We start from the raw sequence: 18,560 nt of genomic DNA, 5'->3' as shown, positions 1-18,560 counted from the left end.
TGAGATCAAGTTTAAAAGCATGTGCTTTAGATATTAGCCTCTTTTTTGTTAACGTCTTTTAGACAGACAGATTTCTGGTTACAAAAATTAGCATATTTGTCATCTGATCGTTCCATAAGCATGTCTGTCATTTCCTCAGATAGTAAGTTCTTCATCGTCAAAAAGTATCTCTCATATTTCTTTTGGCACCTCACATCAACTAGCACAGCATAAGCACAGCAGGAAGAATAAAAAGAGCTGTTTGAAAAATGGGATAGTCAAAGGGAACTATCCTGTAGAAGACTGAGAATGTGACTAGAGAGAATAAAGATGACTTTGTATATATCCTGTCTCACTGATTCAATAAACATATACTAATAAAAAAAATTTTTTTTTTTAATAAGCCCCAGGTAAACTTCGCAGATGTAAAAGTAATTGACAGACCCCAACTCTATTCCCGGGGATTACAGAGTCCAGACAAGACATACAGGTAAACAGAGACAATTACAATACCAACACCACTTGGTACCTACTATTATAGGGGTGGTGGTGGTGTTAGATGTTTTTGAGTTGATCTTGACTCACAGGGATCCCATGTGACAGAGCAGAACTGCCCCATAGGGTTTGCTTGGCCATAATCTTTGCGGAAACAGATCACCAGGTCTTTCTCCTTTGGAGCTGCTGGGGGTGGGGGTGTGGGGGGTTTTGAATCAACAATCTTTCAGTCAGCAGCTGAGTGCTTAACTTTTGCACCATGAGGATATATTCAGGTAAACGTGATGACAGCACACAGAGGTGGCACTTGGGGGTTGGGGGCAGGAAGGATACCTGGAAAACGTAAAGTCTAAGTAGCAACTAGAAAATGTTATTAAGAGGTCAACAGAGTATTCCAGGATTGGCAACATGTTCTAAGGCCGAGGGGCATCTGAAAGCACGCTATGTTTGGGGAAATGAAAAGAAGATCAGAGTGACTGGGTATGGAATATAAAAGAGTATATAAGAGGGGGTAAATGGCAAGACAGGTAGCAAAGGAAGACAGCCAAAGACCAGAGTGTTAAAGAATCACCACCTGCATTAGCAGGAGGAGAAGAAAAGGTAGCCGGAGAAGTGGAAAGCATGGTAACATGAAAGTCAAGGAAAGAAGATTTTGAGTTGGAGGGCTGCACCCAGGTTAATGTTTTGTGTGCAGTTGGAAAGAATGTGTATTCTATAATGTGTATTCTATAACGTGTATTCTATAAATGTCAATTAGATCAAATTGGTCTTCCATAACCTTACTGATTATCCACTCGTACTACCAATTATTGAGAAAGGGATAACAAAATTTCCATCTATAATCATAGATTTGTCTATTTCTCTCTGCAGTTCCATCAATTTTTGCTTAGATACTGAAGTTCTGGTATTAGTGCATAAACATTTATAACTGTTATGTCCTCATGATTAATTGACCCCTTTTCATCATTATGAAATGAATTTTTTTATCCTTGGCAAGCCTTCATTGGTCTGAAACCTACTTTGTTAGATATTAATATGGTCTGTACAACTAAAAATTAGAGAAGAAAAGATGTATGTGAACTGAAATGAGATTCCACCACTGAGATTAAATTCATTACAGTAATGAAAATGGGAACTAGATTATCAGGTGGTAACAAATGAGTGAGTGGTGGGGGAAAAAGGCTGCAAGAGTGGCAGATTGCTTTTGAAGAAGCATTTCCATAGAAAATTAACCTGGTTATTTTAATGATTCATAAAAATACAAGAACAGACTTAGAAAGCAATTCTTTCTATAATCAGCCAACCTAATAAAGTAGTTCTAAGAGACTCTAGGCTGAAAGCACTCATTGTAACAAATGATGGATTTTTATATTTCCTTCTCACAAAGCTCAAGCCACTATGGGTATACTATATGGTTTTCTCACCTTTAAATCCAAATGGAAGCACAGGCCATCATTTTCAACAAGTTGTCCTATACCCAGAAATATCCCAGGGCTTTGGGTTTAACCACTTGCCGCCTCCCACACCAAAAAATAGGACCAAAACAAATAAGGAAAACATCTTCCTGGGGCTTGGCTCCTAAAGGTTACATTACTAAGTATCATTTACATTGATGGTCATGGACTTTCATGGGAGCTAAACCCCTCTGATAATCTGATGAAAGCTAGGGACCCTCTCTCCAGAAAAATCTCACATACCCAATTTTCTGCACATAATTTCAGGGGCTCACACACCACTGAAGCCCAAGTTAAGAATCCTTAATTTATACCCTTTAAAGTAAAAGTAAAAGTAAAAAAAAAGAAAAAAAACAGGTCTTCAATCCAGTTACCTTTTATCAAAACAAGCACTCTGGACACTTGATTAAATGCCATCTTGAATTACAATGAATTGACAGCTGACCTAGCTAAAAACAATGTTTGGATATTGAAAGAAAATTCACCATCTTGCTTTGTACATCCTGATCTGAACAATGGTAGCTCACGTAAGGCCTGACTCCAGGATCAAATACAGTCTCTGCCTGCTTTGCCATTCATCCAATTTACCTGTGGCTCGAGTTAATGTCTACTTCAGGTGAGTCAACCCACTGCTATATGACTTACTTGCTCACTCAGTCCTTACCTGTTACTATGCTTGGACTTATCCCGATCCTTCTCCTTGTCCTTCTTGTGCTCTTTGTGCCGATGTTCTCGGTCTTTGTGTTTATCTTTGTGTTTGTGAGAATCTGTAACCGTAACAGGAGTCAGTTAAAAGGAGTCATGCGCTCTTTCTTGCCCACCTACCTGGACAAGCTGGTCAAGATGCACAATGAGTACTGAAAGGGTATGGTAGCCTCAACACCACATTCCACTGGGAAGGAAAGATTTCACAAAGAAGCCCAAACAAGGCTTCTCATTACCCTGACTCTAAAACCAAGACATGTGTTACACACAAGCTGGGGGGAAATGCCAATCCTATTGTGAAAGGAAGCAACAGTTTGACATTTTTCTCCCTAGATCTTGCATTAGGTAAGCCTAAGCTATAAATATTACAAAGAAATAAATTTTCAACACAGTTTTTCAAGATCCGATGTTTATATAACTTCTGGGAAACCCAAACTTAAGAGATAGGTTTTTAAATCAACTTTAACGAGACGTAATTTCTATACAATAAAATATACACATTTCAAAGATACAGTGTATGCCCACCAATGGATGAATGGATAAATAAAATGTGGTACATAAACACAATGGAATATTACACAGCCATAAAGAATAATGAGTCCTCAAAACAACGTGGATGAATCTGGAGGACATTTTGCTGAGTGAAATAAGTCAATCGCAAATGGACAAATACTGTACAACTGTACTATTATAAAACAAGAATGAAAGCCATTAAAAAAAAAACCCAAACCTGTTGGCGCTGAGCCGATTTCAACTCATAGCGGCTGTATAGGACAGGGTAGAACTGCCCCCCAGTTTCCAAGGAGCACCTGGTAGGTTCAAACTGCCAACTCTTTGGTTAGCAGCCATAGCACTTACCCACGACACCACCAGGGTTTCCAAAACAAGAATAGATATACTGTATATACAGAGCCAATACCCATTGGTGGTTACCAGGGATGGGGGATAGGTGAGGTGGAAGTACTTTTGAGATAGTAGACACTTGTTATCTCTGGTGATGGGAAAGGTCACATCAAATGTGGGTGAAATGTACACAGCTTGATGAAGGTAAATGATTTCACTAAGAAGTGCACAGGAGAAAAGGACATTTTTGATAAAAGATACAAGAAATATAATTTTACACCACCACCAACAACAAAAACACAAATGTGTGGTTACACCAGTTACGTATATACTCGTATGTGTGTATGGATATGAGCATGTGGGTACATGCATGTATATCCATATATATAATAAACCACATAGGGACACAGTTACGGTTACTTCCTAGACATAACCAAACACCTCAAGAGACTTCTGGGTTTTAAGGCAGAGCCCTGTGGAACAACTCAGTTAACTGGCATAATACAGTTCATAATGTGTGTATTCTACATCCCAATGTGTTAAGTTGTGCCTGAGGTCTTAAAAGCTTGCAAGTGGCCATCTAAGATACAACTATTGGTCTCTACTTGTGTGGAACAAGAAAGAAAGAAGGAAACCAAAGACTCAGAGAAGAAAGTAATTTATAGGACTAACAGTCTACATGAATCACGGCCTCACCCTGAGACCAGAAGAACTAGATAGTGCCCAGCTACGACTACTGACTGTTCTGATCAGGGCCACAAGAGATGGATCCTGATAAAATGGGAGAAAAATGTGGAACGAAACACACATTCTCAAGAAGTCCAGACTCTTCAGACTGTTTGAGACTAGAAGACTCCCCCAGACTATCGCCCGGAGATACTCTTTAAATCTTAAACCAAAATTATCCCTTGAGGTCATCTTTTAGCTAAATAACAGATTTTAGCTCATAAAATAAAGAATATCATCAGTAAGTAAGGAGTACTTTTAAAAAATCATATATATGAGACCAAACGGTCAAAAATTTCTCTGAAGCAAAGATGAAATAAGAGGGGGACAGGGAAACTATAGTACTAGAAATGGTACAACCAGGCACAATGAATAAGAATGATGACACGTTGTATAAAATGTAACCAATATCACTGAATACGTGTAGGAATTGTTAAATGGAAACCTAATCTGCTGTGTGAACTTTCCCGTTAAACACCGTATTATTTTAAAAAAAAGATACAGCACAATAAGCTTGACAAGCATATACACAGGTGTAATCACCACAAAAATCAAGATTTATAACATTTTCATCACCCCAAAAGGCTTCCCTCGTGCCCCTTCCCAGTCAATCTCCACCTTCGGTCCCCTAACCCAAGGCAATCATGGATCTGCTAGCACTACAGATTAGATTTGTGCAGATTTCCTAGAGTTTCACAGAAATGAAATCATACAGGATTTACTCTTGTATCTAGCTTCTTTCTCCATGTTGCTGGATTTATCAGTAGTTCGTTTCATTTTATAACCCTGGAGGTACAACGGTTAAGAGGTCGGCTGCTATCCAAAAGGCCTGGTCTTTGGTCATTAGTGTTCAAATCTATTCCTGAGCTGGCCTCTAAATGCAGGTGGGATTTACTCAAGGTCATACTTTGGCTCTCGTAGACCTGCTCTAATTTTCTTCAGCTATAATTTCAATTTGTATATGAGCAACTGATGGTGAATATTTTCTCCCAGACTTTCAAAGAGCAAAAGCTTTAAATTTTTATGAATTCTATTTTATCAATTTTTCCTTTTATGGGTTCTGTTTTTTATGCCCTAAGACATCTTTGCCTACCCAAAGGTCGCAAAGATTTTATTTTTTTCTAGCATTTTTCAAGGTAAGGGTCAGAGTTTATTTATCTATAAAGATGGCCAGTTGTTTCAGCACTGTTTTTTGAAAAGATGAATTTTCCCCTTAGAATTGCCTGGCCTCTTTATTGAACATCAAGTGACCATATAGATGTGGGTCTATTTCTGGACTCCCTATTCTATACTTACCTACACATATTCTATGGAATACCATTGTTTAGAGTAAGTCTTGAAATCAGATAGTATAAGTACTTTAACTCTGTTCTTTTTCAAAATTATTTTGGCTACCCTATGTCCTCCGTATTTCCATATAAATTTTAGATTCAGCTTGTCAATTTCTATCTTCCGAGGTGTCTAATCTGTTTATCGAGGTGAGTAAATTTATTGTACACTTTTCATTTCTATAAGCTCCATCTGGTTCTTTTTTATACCCGTCATTTTTTTGTTTAACTATGCTTTTATTTCCCTTGACCTAGACATAGTTATAATAGTTTTTTAACACCCTTTTCTTTAAATCCTAACACCTCCCTCATTTCTGGGCCTATTTCAATTGGCTGATTTGTCTTGTGATTATGAGTCACATTTTCCTATTTCTTGGCAGGTTTAACAATTTTTTATTGGCTGCTGTGCATCACTGGCTTGATGGATTTTGTTGTCATCCTTGAAATAAGTGTTGTACTTTGATTTGGTAGGCAGTTACTTGTGGTTCCGTTTGACCCTTTTGAGGCTTGTTCTTAAGCTTTGTTAAGACAGGTCTAAAGTACTTCTACCCTAAAGATAGTTTAGCCCCACTAACTTATGGCCCTCCTGAGGTCTCTACTGAATGCCCAGACTGATAACAAGGACTCTTCACATTGGCTGAAGAAAACCTGTGCAATTCCCAGCCCTGCCTAAGGTCTGGAAAATGTTCAGTTCACAGCTTCTCAGCTGCTGTTTGATGTCACAGAGTTTCATCATAGGCACGCGCATCTTAGTGTTCAGTAAAGACTCAAGGAAACCTGTATATAGATTTCTATAAGTCTTTCTCTGTGTAGCTCTCTTTTGCCATTACTTCACTCCACAGCTTCTAGCTGCTTCAGACTTGAACTCTAATTTCTGTCTCCTCAGCTCGGTGAGATTGTTATGCTCTCTTTGGGATCTCCAAGGGCAATGGTAAAGCTCACGCCATTTGTTTCCCTTCTCTCATGGATCGGAGTTGTGGTCTTCCTGTTGTTCACTGTTTGAAAACAATCGTTTTAGACGTTTTACCCAGTTTTCTAGTTGTTTAAGGCAGGAGGACAAACATTGTCCCTATTACTCCATCATGGCCAGAAGTAAATCAAGAGTAAGTATTCACTTCTGTTCAAAGTTAACAGACTCTCAAATCTTGGTGGAGGTGAGTTATCGAGTCAAATAATGAAATACCTCAAAGACCAAAGTTATCTGCAAAAGGGATATTTGCTATTACTTGCCCTTAAACAATTTCCAACGTGAATCTGCAGGGCATCTTTTGGATCAGTTCCTGACTTGCTATCAAAACTCTCCAACTTGCAGAAGTCTCAAGTCTAACATCTTAGAATGCTGAGCCAATCCACACAGTATCGGTGGCCCAGGTTTACTTGACAGTAATATCCCTTTACTTCTTCCTCAAACAAAAAGCTTATGGTTAAAATAACGATAACGCATGTCACCAGTACTACAGCCTGTAATGAAGCATGTGCTGTTTGATTATTTATAGGCCAGACCCAACAAACAAATCTCAGAACATTAGGACCTGCTATTATGGCCAAGGGTATTGCAGAGACATAATATAAAAAAATACTACTCTGTGTATAATTCAACCCACAGGAACATACACATATACAAAAAAAAAGACTAGAAAATGGACATCAAAATGTTAAAAATATTTATATTTGGGTGGCAAATTTATAGGTAACGAGGTTTTGTATATATACTTTGCCTTGTTTTCAATTTTTTTTCTGATAATGAATCAGTTTTATAATAAAAAATTTTTATCTTTAAAAATTACCAGGCTTTAAAAATTTATTTTTGACAAGTACTTGTATAAGCCCTGGTGGCATGGTGGCTAAGTGTTTGGCTGCTAACCAAAAGGTCTGCAGTTCTAATCTGCCAGCCACTCCTTGGAAATCCTATGAGGTAGTTCTACTCTATCCTATAGGGTCCCTAGGCTAGATGCAAAGGGGTTTGGTTCCCCCCCTCCTCCCCAGTATAAGCCAGGGCTTTGAACCCATTTATTCTGTTCAAACCCCTGCTGAGAATCTGCATTTCTAACAAGTTCCCAGGAAGTTATACATAAGAATCATCTGGGGTGGAAAGGCAAATTCTCAGCAGGTGTTCAAACCAGAACGAACTGGTTTCAAGCCATGGTATAAGCACAAGGAAAAAACAGCTTAAGTCACTAAAAAGCACTGAACTTAAGGAAACTAAGTGAAAGACAAAGTGGAAATACTTTCAGGTAAATTTCAGATAACCAGTATGCCAATAACATTTTTTTTTAAAGCACAAAGCTTCAAAATTGATTTTAAAGCCAGGTCTCCAAGCCTTTTACAGCAAGTGCTATCTCAAACCAAAAAACAATAACATCTGATGAGAATTAGGATTGTAGCTGAAAAGACCCACTGGCACCAAGTAAGACCTGGGTCAAATATCTGAACCACAATTGTCCCTAAGTTAAAGAGTAGTCATTACATTCCTACTACATGCTCAAATTGTGCTACATGCTGTCAAAGGTACCAGAAAGTACAATATATGACTTCCTCAAACATCTGCATGGCTATTATATGGAAGAGACATAAACCTATGCTTCAATTTTTTCATAATAAACATCTCTAAGCTTCTTCCCCTCTAGCCCCTTATTTTTTGCTATTATATAAGGGAAGCAGGAAGGCTAGCTTAGCACTAAGAAAGGGCTTGTGTTAAGGAGCAGTAAAAGAAACAGCCTGACAGATAAAATTAACCCGAGTCAGGCTCTCCTACTGTAAGGATGACAAGGAGCCACTTCAAGCAGAAAAGGACCAAGATAAAAGCCATATTTAAGGAAGATTAATTGAAAGGAAATGTGGGTAGAAGCAAAATAAGTAGCTAGAGGTTTGTGCAGCAATCTAGAAATAAAGTGACAGCAAATGGACTGAGAGGAAGGAAAAAACACAAAAGCATGTTCAGGAAAACGGATGTAGACCTGGTACTGGGAATGCACTGGCTATGTGTAATAAATGCAGGGAAGGAGTCAAAGAAGACTCAGTCTTTGGGTCCAGGAGACTGAGAAAATGAGGGGTCTCTGTAGAAACAGGAAAACTGTACAGAATAGAGATGGTGACAAGGAAAAAGATGGAGAAATGGTGAGTCTAGCTGAAGTCATACTAGATTTAAGGTAAGAGTGGAACATCAGACTAAAGATACTGGTCAGAAGAGAAACGTGGTGAAACAGAAGCCAATAAAGGCACGCTGAGCTATATCCCTCCTGGTGAAACCATGGGTTTGTGGACGGCATACTAATTGCCTCAAGACTACTTTTAGTACACAGTCTTTCCCCTTAACTAGGATTCATCTAAGAATATATACTGTTAAAATGTTTTTGGAGAAAGGCTCTTGCAACTTAAAGGATTTGATAAATGCAAGAATAACTGTGTAGAACCTACTGATACATTAAAAATGAAAGATGCAAATCACCGCATATTAAACTACCAGGAAATCTCACAAATTCCAGTTGCCTATGGCAATGGGTTTTTTATGGGTAATGGCTACTGGTAAGTTGTTTGTTTTTTCCTCCTCAATTTCTAGCATTCAGAAATTCTAGATAAAGGACATGGAAGGAAGGCCCCTAAAAAAGACAGCCTTGAGAAGACAGAAGGAAGACATGTATCAAGTAACTCCTTTCACTTATACAAGGACTTGATGGTTACCATGCAAAAGAAAATGGATCCTTTTACTACTGGATTCAGAATTACATTCTGAGAGTTAATTCAATTTATAACCACCAAATATCTTCTTTAATTTCAAAGCACCCTGCTAAAGACTAAATGACATGGGGTCTGTCTTCAAGGAGTTTACAGTTCAGTAATGCAATTAAGAGATGAACTCAAACAGCCATTGCCAAAGGCATACACTAAGGAGAAAAGACTACTAATACAGGTGCCAGACTATGCTAGGGTACTTAACATACATTCTCATTCAATTTCCTTAATTCCCTTATAATAGGGAAATATTATCCCATTTTACAGAAGATAATAGCTATCCCTTACTATGTGTATACTCTGTGACAGGCACCATGTTTTACGTAATAATTACCCAGTGCCTTCGAGTCGATTCCGACTCATAGCGACCCTATAGCACCTCTAATTTTTACAACTTGGGGGAAGGGATACTTATTTCATCAAATCTAAGACATATTTTTGCCTCATTTAGTATCTCTGAAAATAAGATGCATCTAATTGGTATAATTCCGATGGAGGGGGTAATCTGGCAATTCCAGTAACAAGTCCAGCAAAATTTGATCCAATCGTTATAAAGCCCCTTAATATGCTGTTATCTAACAAAACTAACTCACTGCCTCTCTCTCTTTTGATCCAGCAATCCCATGTCTTGGAATTTACCCTGAGGATACATCTCCTAGGTGTACCCTGAGGAATGAGGGGATAGTGACAAAGGTAAGAAAGAGGCAGTACTTCTCAGTACAAGTAACAGGGACTGAAAGGAGAGTCAGAATGCAGAATGGTAGATTAAAAGATAAAAAAAAATAGCAGAAGGATTAATGAAAAATGGCTTTAGGATAAAGTGGGAATATTCGGGGGGATTCTATTAGAATTTTTCTATCTTCAACTTTTAGAACTACATCTGAAAATGTGCTAATTGTTTACATGTTTTATAGTAAGTACTACTTTTATAATAAAAAAGGCAAAAAAAATTACGCTAGGCTATATATACATAAAGGCAGAGAAAATTAAGTCAGCAGAGAAGAAACCTTTTTTAATATGGTACTTGCTGAAACGCGATTAATAGTTTTTTCCTATCCCTAACCCACTGCTCATAGCGACCCTATAGGACAGAGTAGAGCTGCCCCATAGATTCCAAGGAGCCCCTGGCGGATTTGAACTGCCGACCCTTTAGTTAGCAGCCGTAGCACTTAACCACTACGCCACCAGGGTTTCCTTCCTATCCCTAGAATCCCAAATGTCAAGTGATTCAAGTAACAGTGCTTTTATGATATCACGATGCTCCTGTATTTAGAAATTATGCAAGCTTTTTTATAAAGGTAACAGACATTTCCCCAAATGTCTATGCATGAAGCATGTAGGCATGAAGCATCTCTTATAAGATGTCAAAATTTTCTGCTTCTCTGCCCTGCTGCTATTTTTCAAAAGGCAGCAGGATTTTTAATTTATGGGCATTTTGAAAAGAAAGTCTTAAGAATAAAAATATTGGATCTGGGTCAACTGCTCCATTGTTTCCAAGTGACAAGTAATAACGATGAAGGGCAATAGCCTGGTGCCACTAGAGAACAGGAAGAAATAAAGAGCCTAGATCTGTGAGGGGCAGTGAGGAGTTAGCCACAGGCTGCCTGGAGGAGGCAGTGTTTGAGCTAAGTCCTACTAAAAGCTAAGAGGGAGTTAGCAAAGCAGAGAAAGGGCATTCTTGGCAGATGGGCCAAATTACTGTCCAGAAATGAGCCACAAAAGTCACTATCATTACGGTTGTTGAAAAATGATTCTCTCATAAGCAAAATTAAATGAGATGTACTTCCTGCCAGGTAGGAAACGGTGGAATTAATTCTTGTCAGAGCATATTGAAAAAACAAAATCTCAAAGTTATGTTAAACTTACCTCCCTAAAGCCATTGTCCCAAAAGCAGTTTTTTTTTTTTTTTTTAAGAAAACAGATACACTCATACTTCTAGCTTTAGAGTCCTTATCCTCTGCTTAGACAGTAAGGAAACAAAACACCTAGTAATAAGTGGTTCTAGTATCGATGTCTGATTTCCCTATGGAGAGTGAACTCGTCGATTTATGCCTGAATTGACACAGGTTCGGCCACTAAGGGGCTGACTGTACTTGGTTTCCAAACCTGTAGCTTCTTTGTCATCCTGGGATTAGGGCAGTTTTCAGGGACTTTATAACAGTTGGATCAAATTTTGCTCTACTTATTCGACACCAGAACTACTTTTACCCAAGGTTGGACAGTAAGTGGCAGAACGAGGATGTGAATCAGATCTTTTTCACTTTATTGAACCAGTCCTCTTCCTCCAGCTTCCTTCAGAGGTCCTTTCCAGCGTCGTATGCTGCTCTGTGATGTCTCTGATCAGCATCAGTGTTTGGCCATGACCTTCTGTGCTCCCCTTCATCATTCTTGAACATGTTTAACAAAGTAGTTTGCGGATTTAGCTTCCTTTTTCATATGCTGGAAAGGCGTGGGTAAAAGTCACTTTACTGGGTCTATAAGAAGGCTGCAGAGGTCAGTGGTTAAAAGCTTCAAGTACCTGTTCACCATTTACTAGATACCAGTGGCTTTGGTGAATTTTTCAAACTGGGGCTCAGAAAATTTAAGCAACCTTAAAGAATTTTCTTTCAGAAGTCAATTAAATGCTTTGTGTATAATTGTAATAAAATTCTTGGTTAATCTCCAAGAAATTACAAACATACTAACAGCAGTCAATGAGGTAAAACTATCATTTAACCCAATTGTTTCATATAACTTAGAATTCAAGCTCTATGTGTACACTTGAGGCAGCAACCAGGCCCATTTACCCTGCCTGGCTGGCCAATGATGGATAAAAGGTTGTTATCAAATTTGGTCTGATTTTCTTTCCTGTACTCAGATCCAGGAAGGAAAGGCGCTTATGAAGTGAAACTTTGGCCTGCTCTAACAATCCTGTAGTTCTTTTGGCTTCTGGGTACAAGATTGTTAGAGAAGGCAGTGATGAACATCAAGGAACATTCCCTTACAGAAACACATTTGCATTAGTTTGGTTGCAGTCAGTAGGTGGCTAATACTGTTGCCTACCCAGGGTCTCTAATGCAGTCACAATGTAATCCAAGCATAAACATTTACACTTTCTCAAGAGACAAAAGGCTAGGAATCCATAGTCCTAGCTAGGAATACTGATCACTAGACAAAAGGCTAGCAATACTGATCACTTTTATCAACCACTTCCTGCTCTTAAAGCATCGGCCATTCTTTTAAACTACTGGAATGATCACATCAGGGCAGAAGACTCCTTTGCTTCCTTATAAACAAAGGCAGAGACTGTTCCAATATAAAGAAGGTCTCTTTGCCATGTTTTTAAGTCAGACTCCTTTACGCAGATTTTTGACGATAGGTTTTGAGACTATGAGCAGCTGTATAATATCATAATATCATGGGCTCCTCCAAATACAGTCATCAAGTCAAGTGCGGGGGGAATGGGGTAGAGTTACAGAATCAAGAACTGCCCTCCCCAAAGAGACACTCATAGTACATCTTTGTGAAAAGGTAGCTTCTCCTCATCTCTCACAAATACACAACCGATGCTTTAGGAAAGTGGACACTGGAACCACGTGGGTGAACACACTGGGTGATGAAATTAAATCTTTTCTACTGAGATCAACTCTTAAATCTTTTCTTTTCTCCTTGACCTTCAAAAAACCCACAAACACAACATCTCCAGAAACTGGAGTTTAAACAAACTCAACATTTCTACTTAATACTTTTATACCCGGTATATTCTAGTACTTTAAAAGACAACTGTTTTTGTCTAGGACAGATAACAAAAAAGCTGGTCTCAGTGATAAAGACTGGTATCCGGGAGTGTGGTCAGTATCAGCGGTGTGTGAATCTCCCCAGCAACTTCATGCCCAACTAAAAGCAGTCAGGAAGCCTGAAAACCAGTCACTGGAGGGGGGAGGGAGAGTGGTTGAGGGGTAGGAGAATTCTACTCCCTACCACCACGATTGTGAGGATGGTGTAGGACCAGGCAAAGTTTCAGTGTTTCGATGTTGTACATAGGGTCACTCTGAGTTGGAACAGACGCAAAGGCACCTAACAACATAACACCGCCACCACCACCAAGGAGCCATGGTGGCATGGAGGTTAAAGTGTTCGGCTGCTAACCGAAATTTCAGTGGTTCAAACCCACCAGCCTCTCCACAGGAGAAAGATGTGGCAGTCTGGTTCCGTAAAAATTTACAGCCTGGGAAACCTTATGGATGGTTCTACTCTGTGTTACAGGGTCTATGAGTTGGAATCTACTTAGTGGCCACAGGTTTGGGTTTGGTTTTAGTTTACCACCACCACCTCCACACCCACACCTGTCTACAGTCAGCCTTTACCAATGTTGGTCCAGTTTCAATCCACAGAACCAACTGATGATTCACCTTAACGGTGACTGATTCTAATTTGTAGCCCATACCAAAAACCAAACCCTTTGCTGTTGAGTCAGGTCCAACTCATAGCGACTCTCTATGACAGAGTAGGACTGCCCCACAGAGTTTCCAAGGAGCACCTGGTGGATTGGAACTGCTGACCTTTTGGTTAGCAGCTGTGGCACTTAACCACTACACCACCAGGGTTTCCTGGTAGCCCATAGAAGAGTCCTTATCATTATTTTACAGTGATTCTCACTGAGAAAATTTTCAAAATTCCAAGGTATAGTAAATAGCCTTTCAAAGTAAGCAGGACAGAGGCTGTTTGCAGCTAAAAGCTCTTTAGGATGGGAGAGCTGTGAAATTTAAAAGAAAAATGTTGGGAGGAGTCAGCTCTAAAGAAAATCCTTAAAACCTCAAGAATGACAGAAAGACTAGTCCAGCATTTCCCAGTCTCAAAGTCCAAATTATCTTTTGTTCTCCCCAAATGTGTATTTTGGCCTTTTGATGTGGACAGACTTGTTCATTACTTAAACTAATGGAGTCCCATTAGGGGCCCGGTAGTCTCAAACTAATAAGACAAAAACCATCTCCAGCTGAGAAAATAAGATGGCAGATCAAAGTATAAATACTTCTCTCAAGGAAGCTGGGATTCACAACGTCCATTCATTCATTCATTCAAGTATTTCCTTAGTTCCAACTCTGTCAGGTAATATTCTAGGTGTGGGAATACAGCAGGAAACAAAACCGAGTCCCTGCCCTCATGAAGTAAAGGTAACATCTGTCCAAATTCTTCCAATGAGTAACTTTGAAGAGGGAGGGGAAAAAGTGCCTCCATAACTATACCCAAATTTCCCTGGACTTGCCCCAGTGAAGTTCCAGAATCTGACTCTAATGTTGCAACTGGAAAAGACCTTAGTAAGAAGTTAAGAAGGCTAGGCTAAAGAAAGGGTCAAACTTGCTCAATCAAATTAAAGTTGCCAATTACTTTGCAAAGTGTCATCATTCTCCTCACTATTCAATACTGGGCAGGCATGTAGAAATACATTGCGTTAAAAGACTAAAAGTTGTTCTAAGTCAGAAACCCAGCATTTTCAAATTCTAAAGCCTATCAATACATTTTTCAAAGTGTCTGTATGTTCAGAAGAGATGCTACAAACTGATTTAAAAATACTTAAGCAAACCTACCTTGGTTCTCAGACATCAGGAGTTATCTGAGATTAGTAGCCAAACATCTTTCTGAGGCTTGTCATGGAAGTTACTGCATTATGCTTTTACAACACTACAATTACCTTAATCTGTCTTTTCAGCCCCTTCCTGTCTATGCACCCTAATTTAACTTATTTACAACCTTCTCTCCCATTCTACCCTTCCATTATGTTTCTTAAATCTAAGTTCATCTTCCTTTCTTCCTATTAATTGTTTAAAAAGTAAGCAAACTAACAAACAAGAATCCAGATTTAAGTAATAAATAGGACCACCAAATTGTTTTTTTTCCAAGTGTATCTTACAGAAAGGTCTTCTGAGCTGGAGACTCAAGACACAACTAGAGCCAGAGTTTTATCTTACAGAAAGGTCTTCTGAGCTGGAGACTCAAGACACAATTAGAGCCAGAGAGTAGCTGTTCATTGTCATAATATTATGCCAAGAACTAAATGAGGTATTTTAAAAAGTCAATTCCACTTTCTGATAGTAGGAAGACATTCTGGAGCACAACTCCAAGTCCTTTAATGCAATATCCTGGTGTGGAGTCTTAGGTAATTTTTTTCTCTGCTCTGAGTCTCAGTTTTCTAAATTTTTACACTTCTAGCCACAAGAATTCTACTACCTTTAAGAATAGTTTTGTTCCAGGAACACAACAGAGAATCCCTGAGGGAGAAAGAGAGCAGTGGGATGCAAACCCCAAATTCTCATAAGACCAGACTTAATGGTCTGACTGAGACTAGAAGGACCCCAGTGGTCATGGCCCCCAGACCTTCTGTTGGCCCAGGACAAGAACCATTCCCGAAGCCAACTCTTCAGACATGGATTGGACTGGACAATGGGTTGGAGAGGGATGCTGGTGAGGAGTGAGCTTCTTGGATCAGGTGGACACTTGAGACTAGGTTGGCACCTCCTGCCTGGAGGGGAGATGAGAGGGTGGAAGGTATTAGAAGCTGGCAAAAAGGACACGAAAAGAGAGAGTGGAGGGAGAGAGCAGACTGTCTCATTAGGGGGAGAGTAATTGGGAGTGTGTAGCAACGTGTATATGGGTTTTTGTGTGAGAGACTGACTTGACTTGTAAACTTTCACTTAAAGCACAATAAAAACTCTATATATATATATATGGAATTGTTTTGTTCCAAGTGGATTTTGGTAAAAGAGTAAAATTTAGATTAAAATACAATGACTAACCCTGGCTGTGGGTTACTCCACATAGTAATAAAAATGTGTGAGAGCAGTAGTTCTCAAACTTTCCTGTGTATGAGCACTGGACTCATTTCCAGACAGACCTATTTTAACACAAGCACTCCAGGTGACTATAATCCAGACTGTCCAGAGCCAAATTTTGAAAACCCTTGCCTTACTGTTAGCTTTGTCCCCAAGCCCTCTGAGTAACAATTAACAGCAAATACCAGCTACCAGTAAAAGTGGACACGCTACTATTTTCAGTTCCTACTTCAACTGGGTCTGTTTCTTTAAAAGGCAGGCAAAAGGTGCTGAGTTAGTCTCTGGGGATTTTTCTTTTCCAAGTTCACAGCTGAAAATACTGACTCCCTATAGTTGAGGAAAAGAAGTTTTTCTCACCTGCTACTCTTCCAACCCCTATTTGAGAGGAAGAAGGAAAAGCTATATAAGGGGTGAACACAGACATCCTAACTTAAGACAGGGAGTGGGGTAGAACAGACAATTTCTTGTTGTTTGTACATCAATGGGTAACTGAGTACTGCCAGTGGGACTCGGTTGGGAAAACAAAATGCCTTGAAAAAAAGACAGTTTAAGCCTTAATGAAGCTGCAAGCTCACAGAAAAGTCTTGACACTTGGCTTATACAGATTCCTTCAAGAGCTAAAAAGGCTACCAACTAACATGAAAAAAGTCCTGTGAGCTTCCTGTGATATACACAAACTCCATGCAGTCAGGTAAGCAAATTGGCACTTGCTCATTAATCCAGAGGATTAGCAAATTTAATCTGTAAAGGGACAAGTAGTAAAACAGTTTAGCCTTTGTGGGCCACATATTGTGTCACATGTACTCAATTCTGCCTCTGTAGCAAAACAGGCAGCCATGCACGGATCATATGTAAACAAATGAGTGTGGCCATGTTCCAATAAAACTTTATGAACACTGGAATTTTAATTCCATAATTTTCATGTTACAAAATATTATTCTCCTTTTGATTTACATTTAAAAATGTAAAGACCATTCTTAGCTTGTGGGCCATACAAAAGCAGGCATTGTTTGCTGAACTCTGCACAAATCAATAGTAACTAGAAACTAACAAAATGTCCCTTTCTCAAGTTCAGTGTATAACTGAAGAATATTCCCTATAACTACAACTCCTATTAAGCCTTCTACTAAAGGATATCCAGGCTAAGCCTAGCCCCCACCTCCCTCCTTCCTTTAAAGAGCCTATGAATGATCATTAATCACCTTGATTTGGAAGTGGTTAAAATCTACCACTGCTCGGCAAAACTAGGCAAAACGAGACAAATCACATGAATGAGAATGCTGAAGAGGAGCCCAATGCAGGGCCTACTGCTAGTTCTGCTTGTAAACAGCAAGCTATTTAAATTTGTTACTTTTTCTTTAAAATGAGAACATCATGCTTGTTCAAACAATGGTGACCACCTCTGATTAAATTCCTGGGTAAATAAGCAGACTTCAGGGATCCTTCTAAAATAAGTGGGTTTCTGGTTAATCCTTACCAAAAAGATCCCTTTTCTTGACTACTCAAATAGAGGTTTTACTGATTTCTGGAATATTCAGCTCCAAACCAAGCTGAACTGCTACAAAATAAACTATCAAGGAGTCTCTGCTGCATAGGCAGGCCAAGCTTTCCTTAATAGGGGAAGAATTACACATTAAAGTGCTGCAGAGCTCACCAATGATACTAGTCTATTACGGATCCATCATAAACGAAGGCCAAGTCCTCTAAGAGATGAGAACCCTTCATCTGATGCCACATGGGTAGTTCCACTGCTGCCTAGAATTCCCAGGAGGCAAGTGAGTCATCCAAGCTCCCCTTTACCTTGTTTTGTGTCATATGTAAGAACTCAGGCTGTGGCATGAGAGAGACCTAGATGAGCCTCCCAGCTCTGGTGCTTACAATTACACAGCCTTGGGCCAGTTAACACCTGAGCCTCACTTTCTTCAATAGTAAAGTGGAAATACTAATGTTAACTACCTCATGATTGATAAGCAAGAGTGCAGAATACTTGAGACATTGCCTGGAACACAACACAGTACTAATGTTCAAATATCAGCTATTTCATTCTTATTCCAGTTCCTTCTTCTACCCTAAAACAACTCATAATTTGACACTAAACCTACAGAGCCCAAATCTGTTCTTAGTCTTTAAGCAACTGACTCAAGCTGTTATCTGAGATCTTATTTGTCCACTATGTATCAGTGGTCCTCATAGAGGCCAAGGTTACAATCCCATTTTGTTTCATCAGACTGGCAGTAATGTATGTCTATTGTAATATACTTCATGTGCATGCTGGGATAGTGAGAAGAGGATCCCGAATCGGGTGAAGAAGCTGAGTTCTGGTCTGCTTTTTTACTATAAGCAGCGCGTTGGGTGAGTTAAGTCTCTTGGGTGCTTTTTACATGTCTGTATAATCTTAGATTCTCTACCACTTTATAGTCAGCCATACACTTACTACTAATTACAATTTAACAAATGTGAATTAACTTTTTGTTTTATGCAACATGCTA

General features: G+C 39.2%; 1 protein-coding gene across 2 annotated transcripts in view; it reads right to left on the bottom strand.

The window, feature by feature from the left end:
* Nucleotides 1-18,560, bottom strand: part of TOP1 (DNA topoisomerase I) — an 88,432-nt gene that overhangs the window by 52,912 nt on the left and 16,960 nt on the right. For both annotated transcript variants that reach the window (XM_064276084.1, XM_064276082.1), the window contains exon 3: nt 2,593-2,695. In XM_064276084.1, coding sequence (XP_064132154.1) covers nt 2,593-2,695 — 103 coding nt within the window. The remainder of the gene's footprint in view (nt 1-2,592; nt 2,696-18,560) is intronic.

This window comes from Loxodonta africana, chromosome 24 (assembly GCF_030014295.1).
Source record: "Loxodonta africana isolate mLoxAfr1 chromosome 24, mLoxAfr1.hap2, whole genome shotgun sequence".
In the NCBI taxonomy this organism is placed as follows: domain Eukaryota; kingdom Metazoa; phylum Chordata; class Mammalia; order Proboscidea; family Elephantidae; genus Loxodonta; species Loxodonta africana.
The sequence above is the reverse complement of the archived record's forward strand: the minus strand, read 5'-3'. Positions and strand labels throughout refer to the sequence as shown.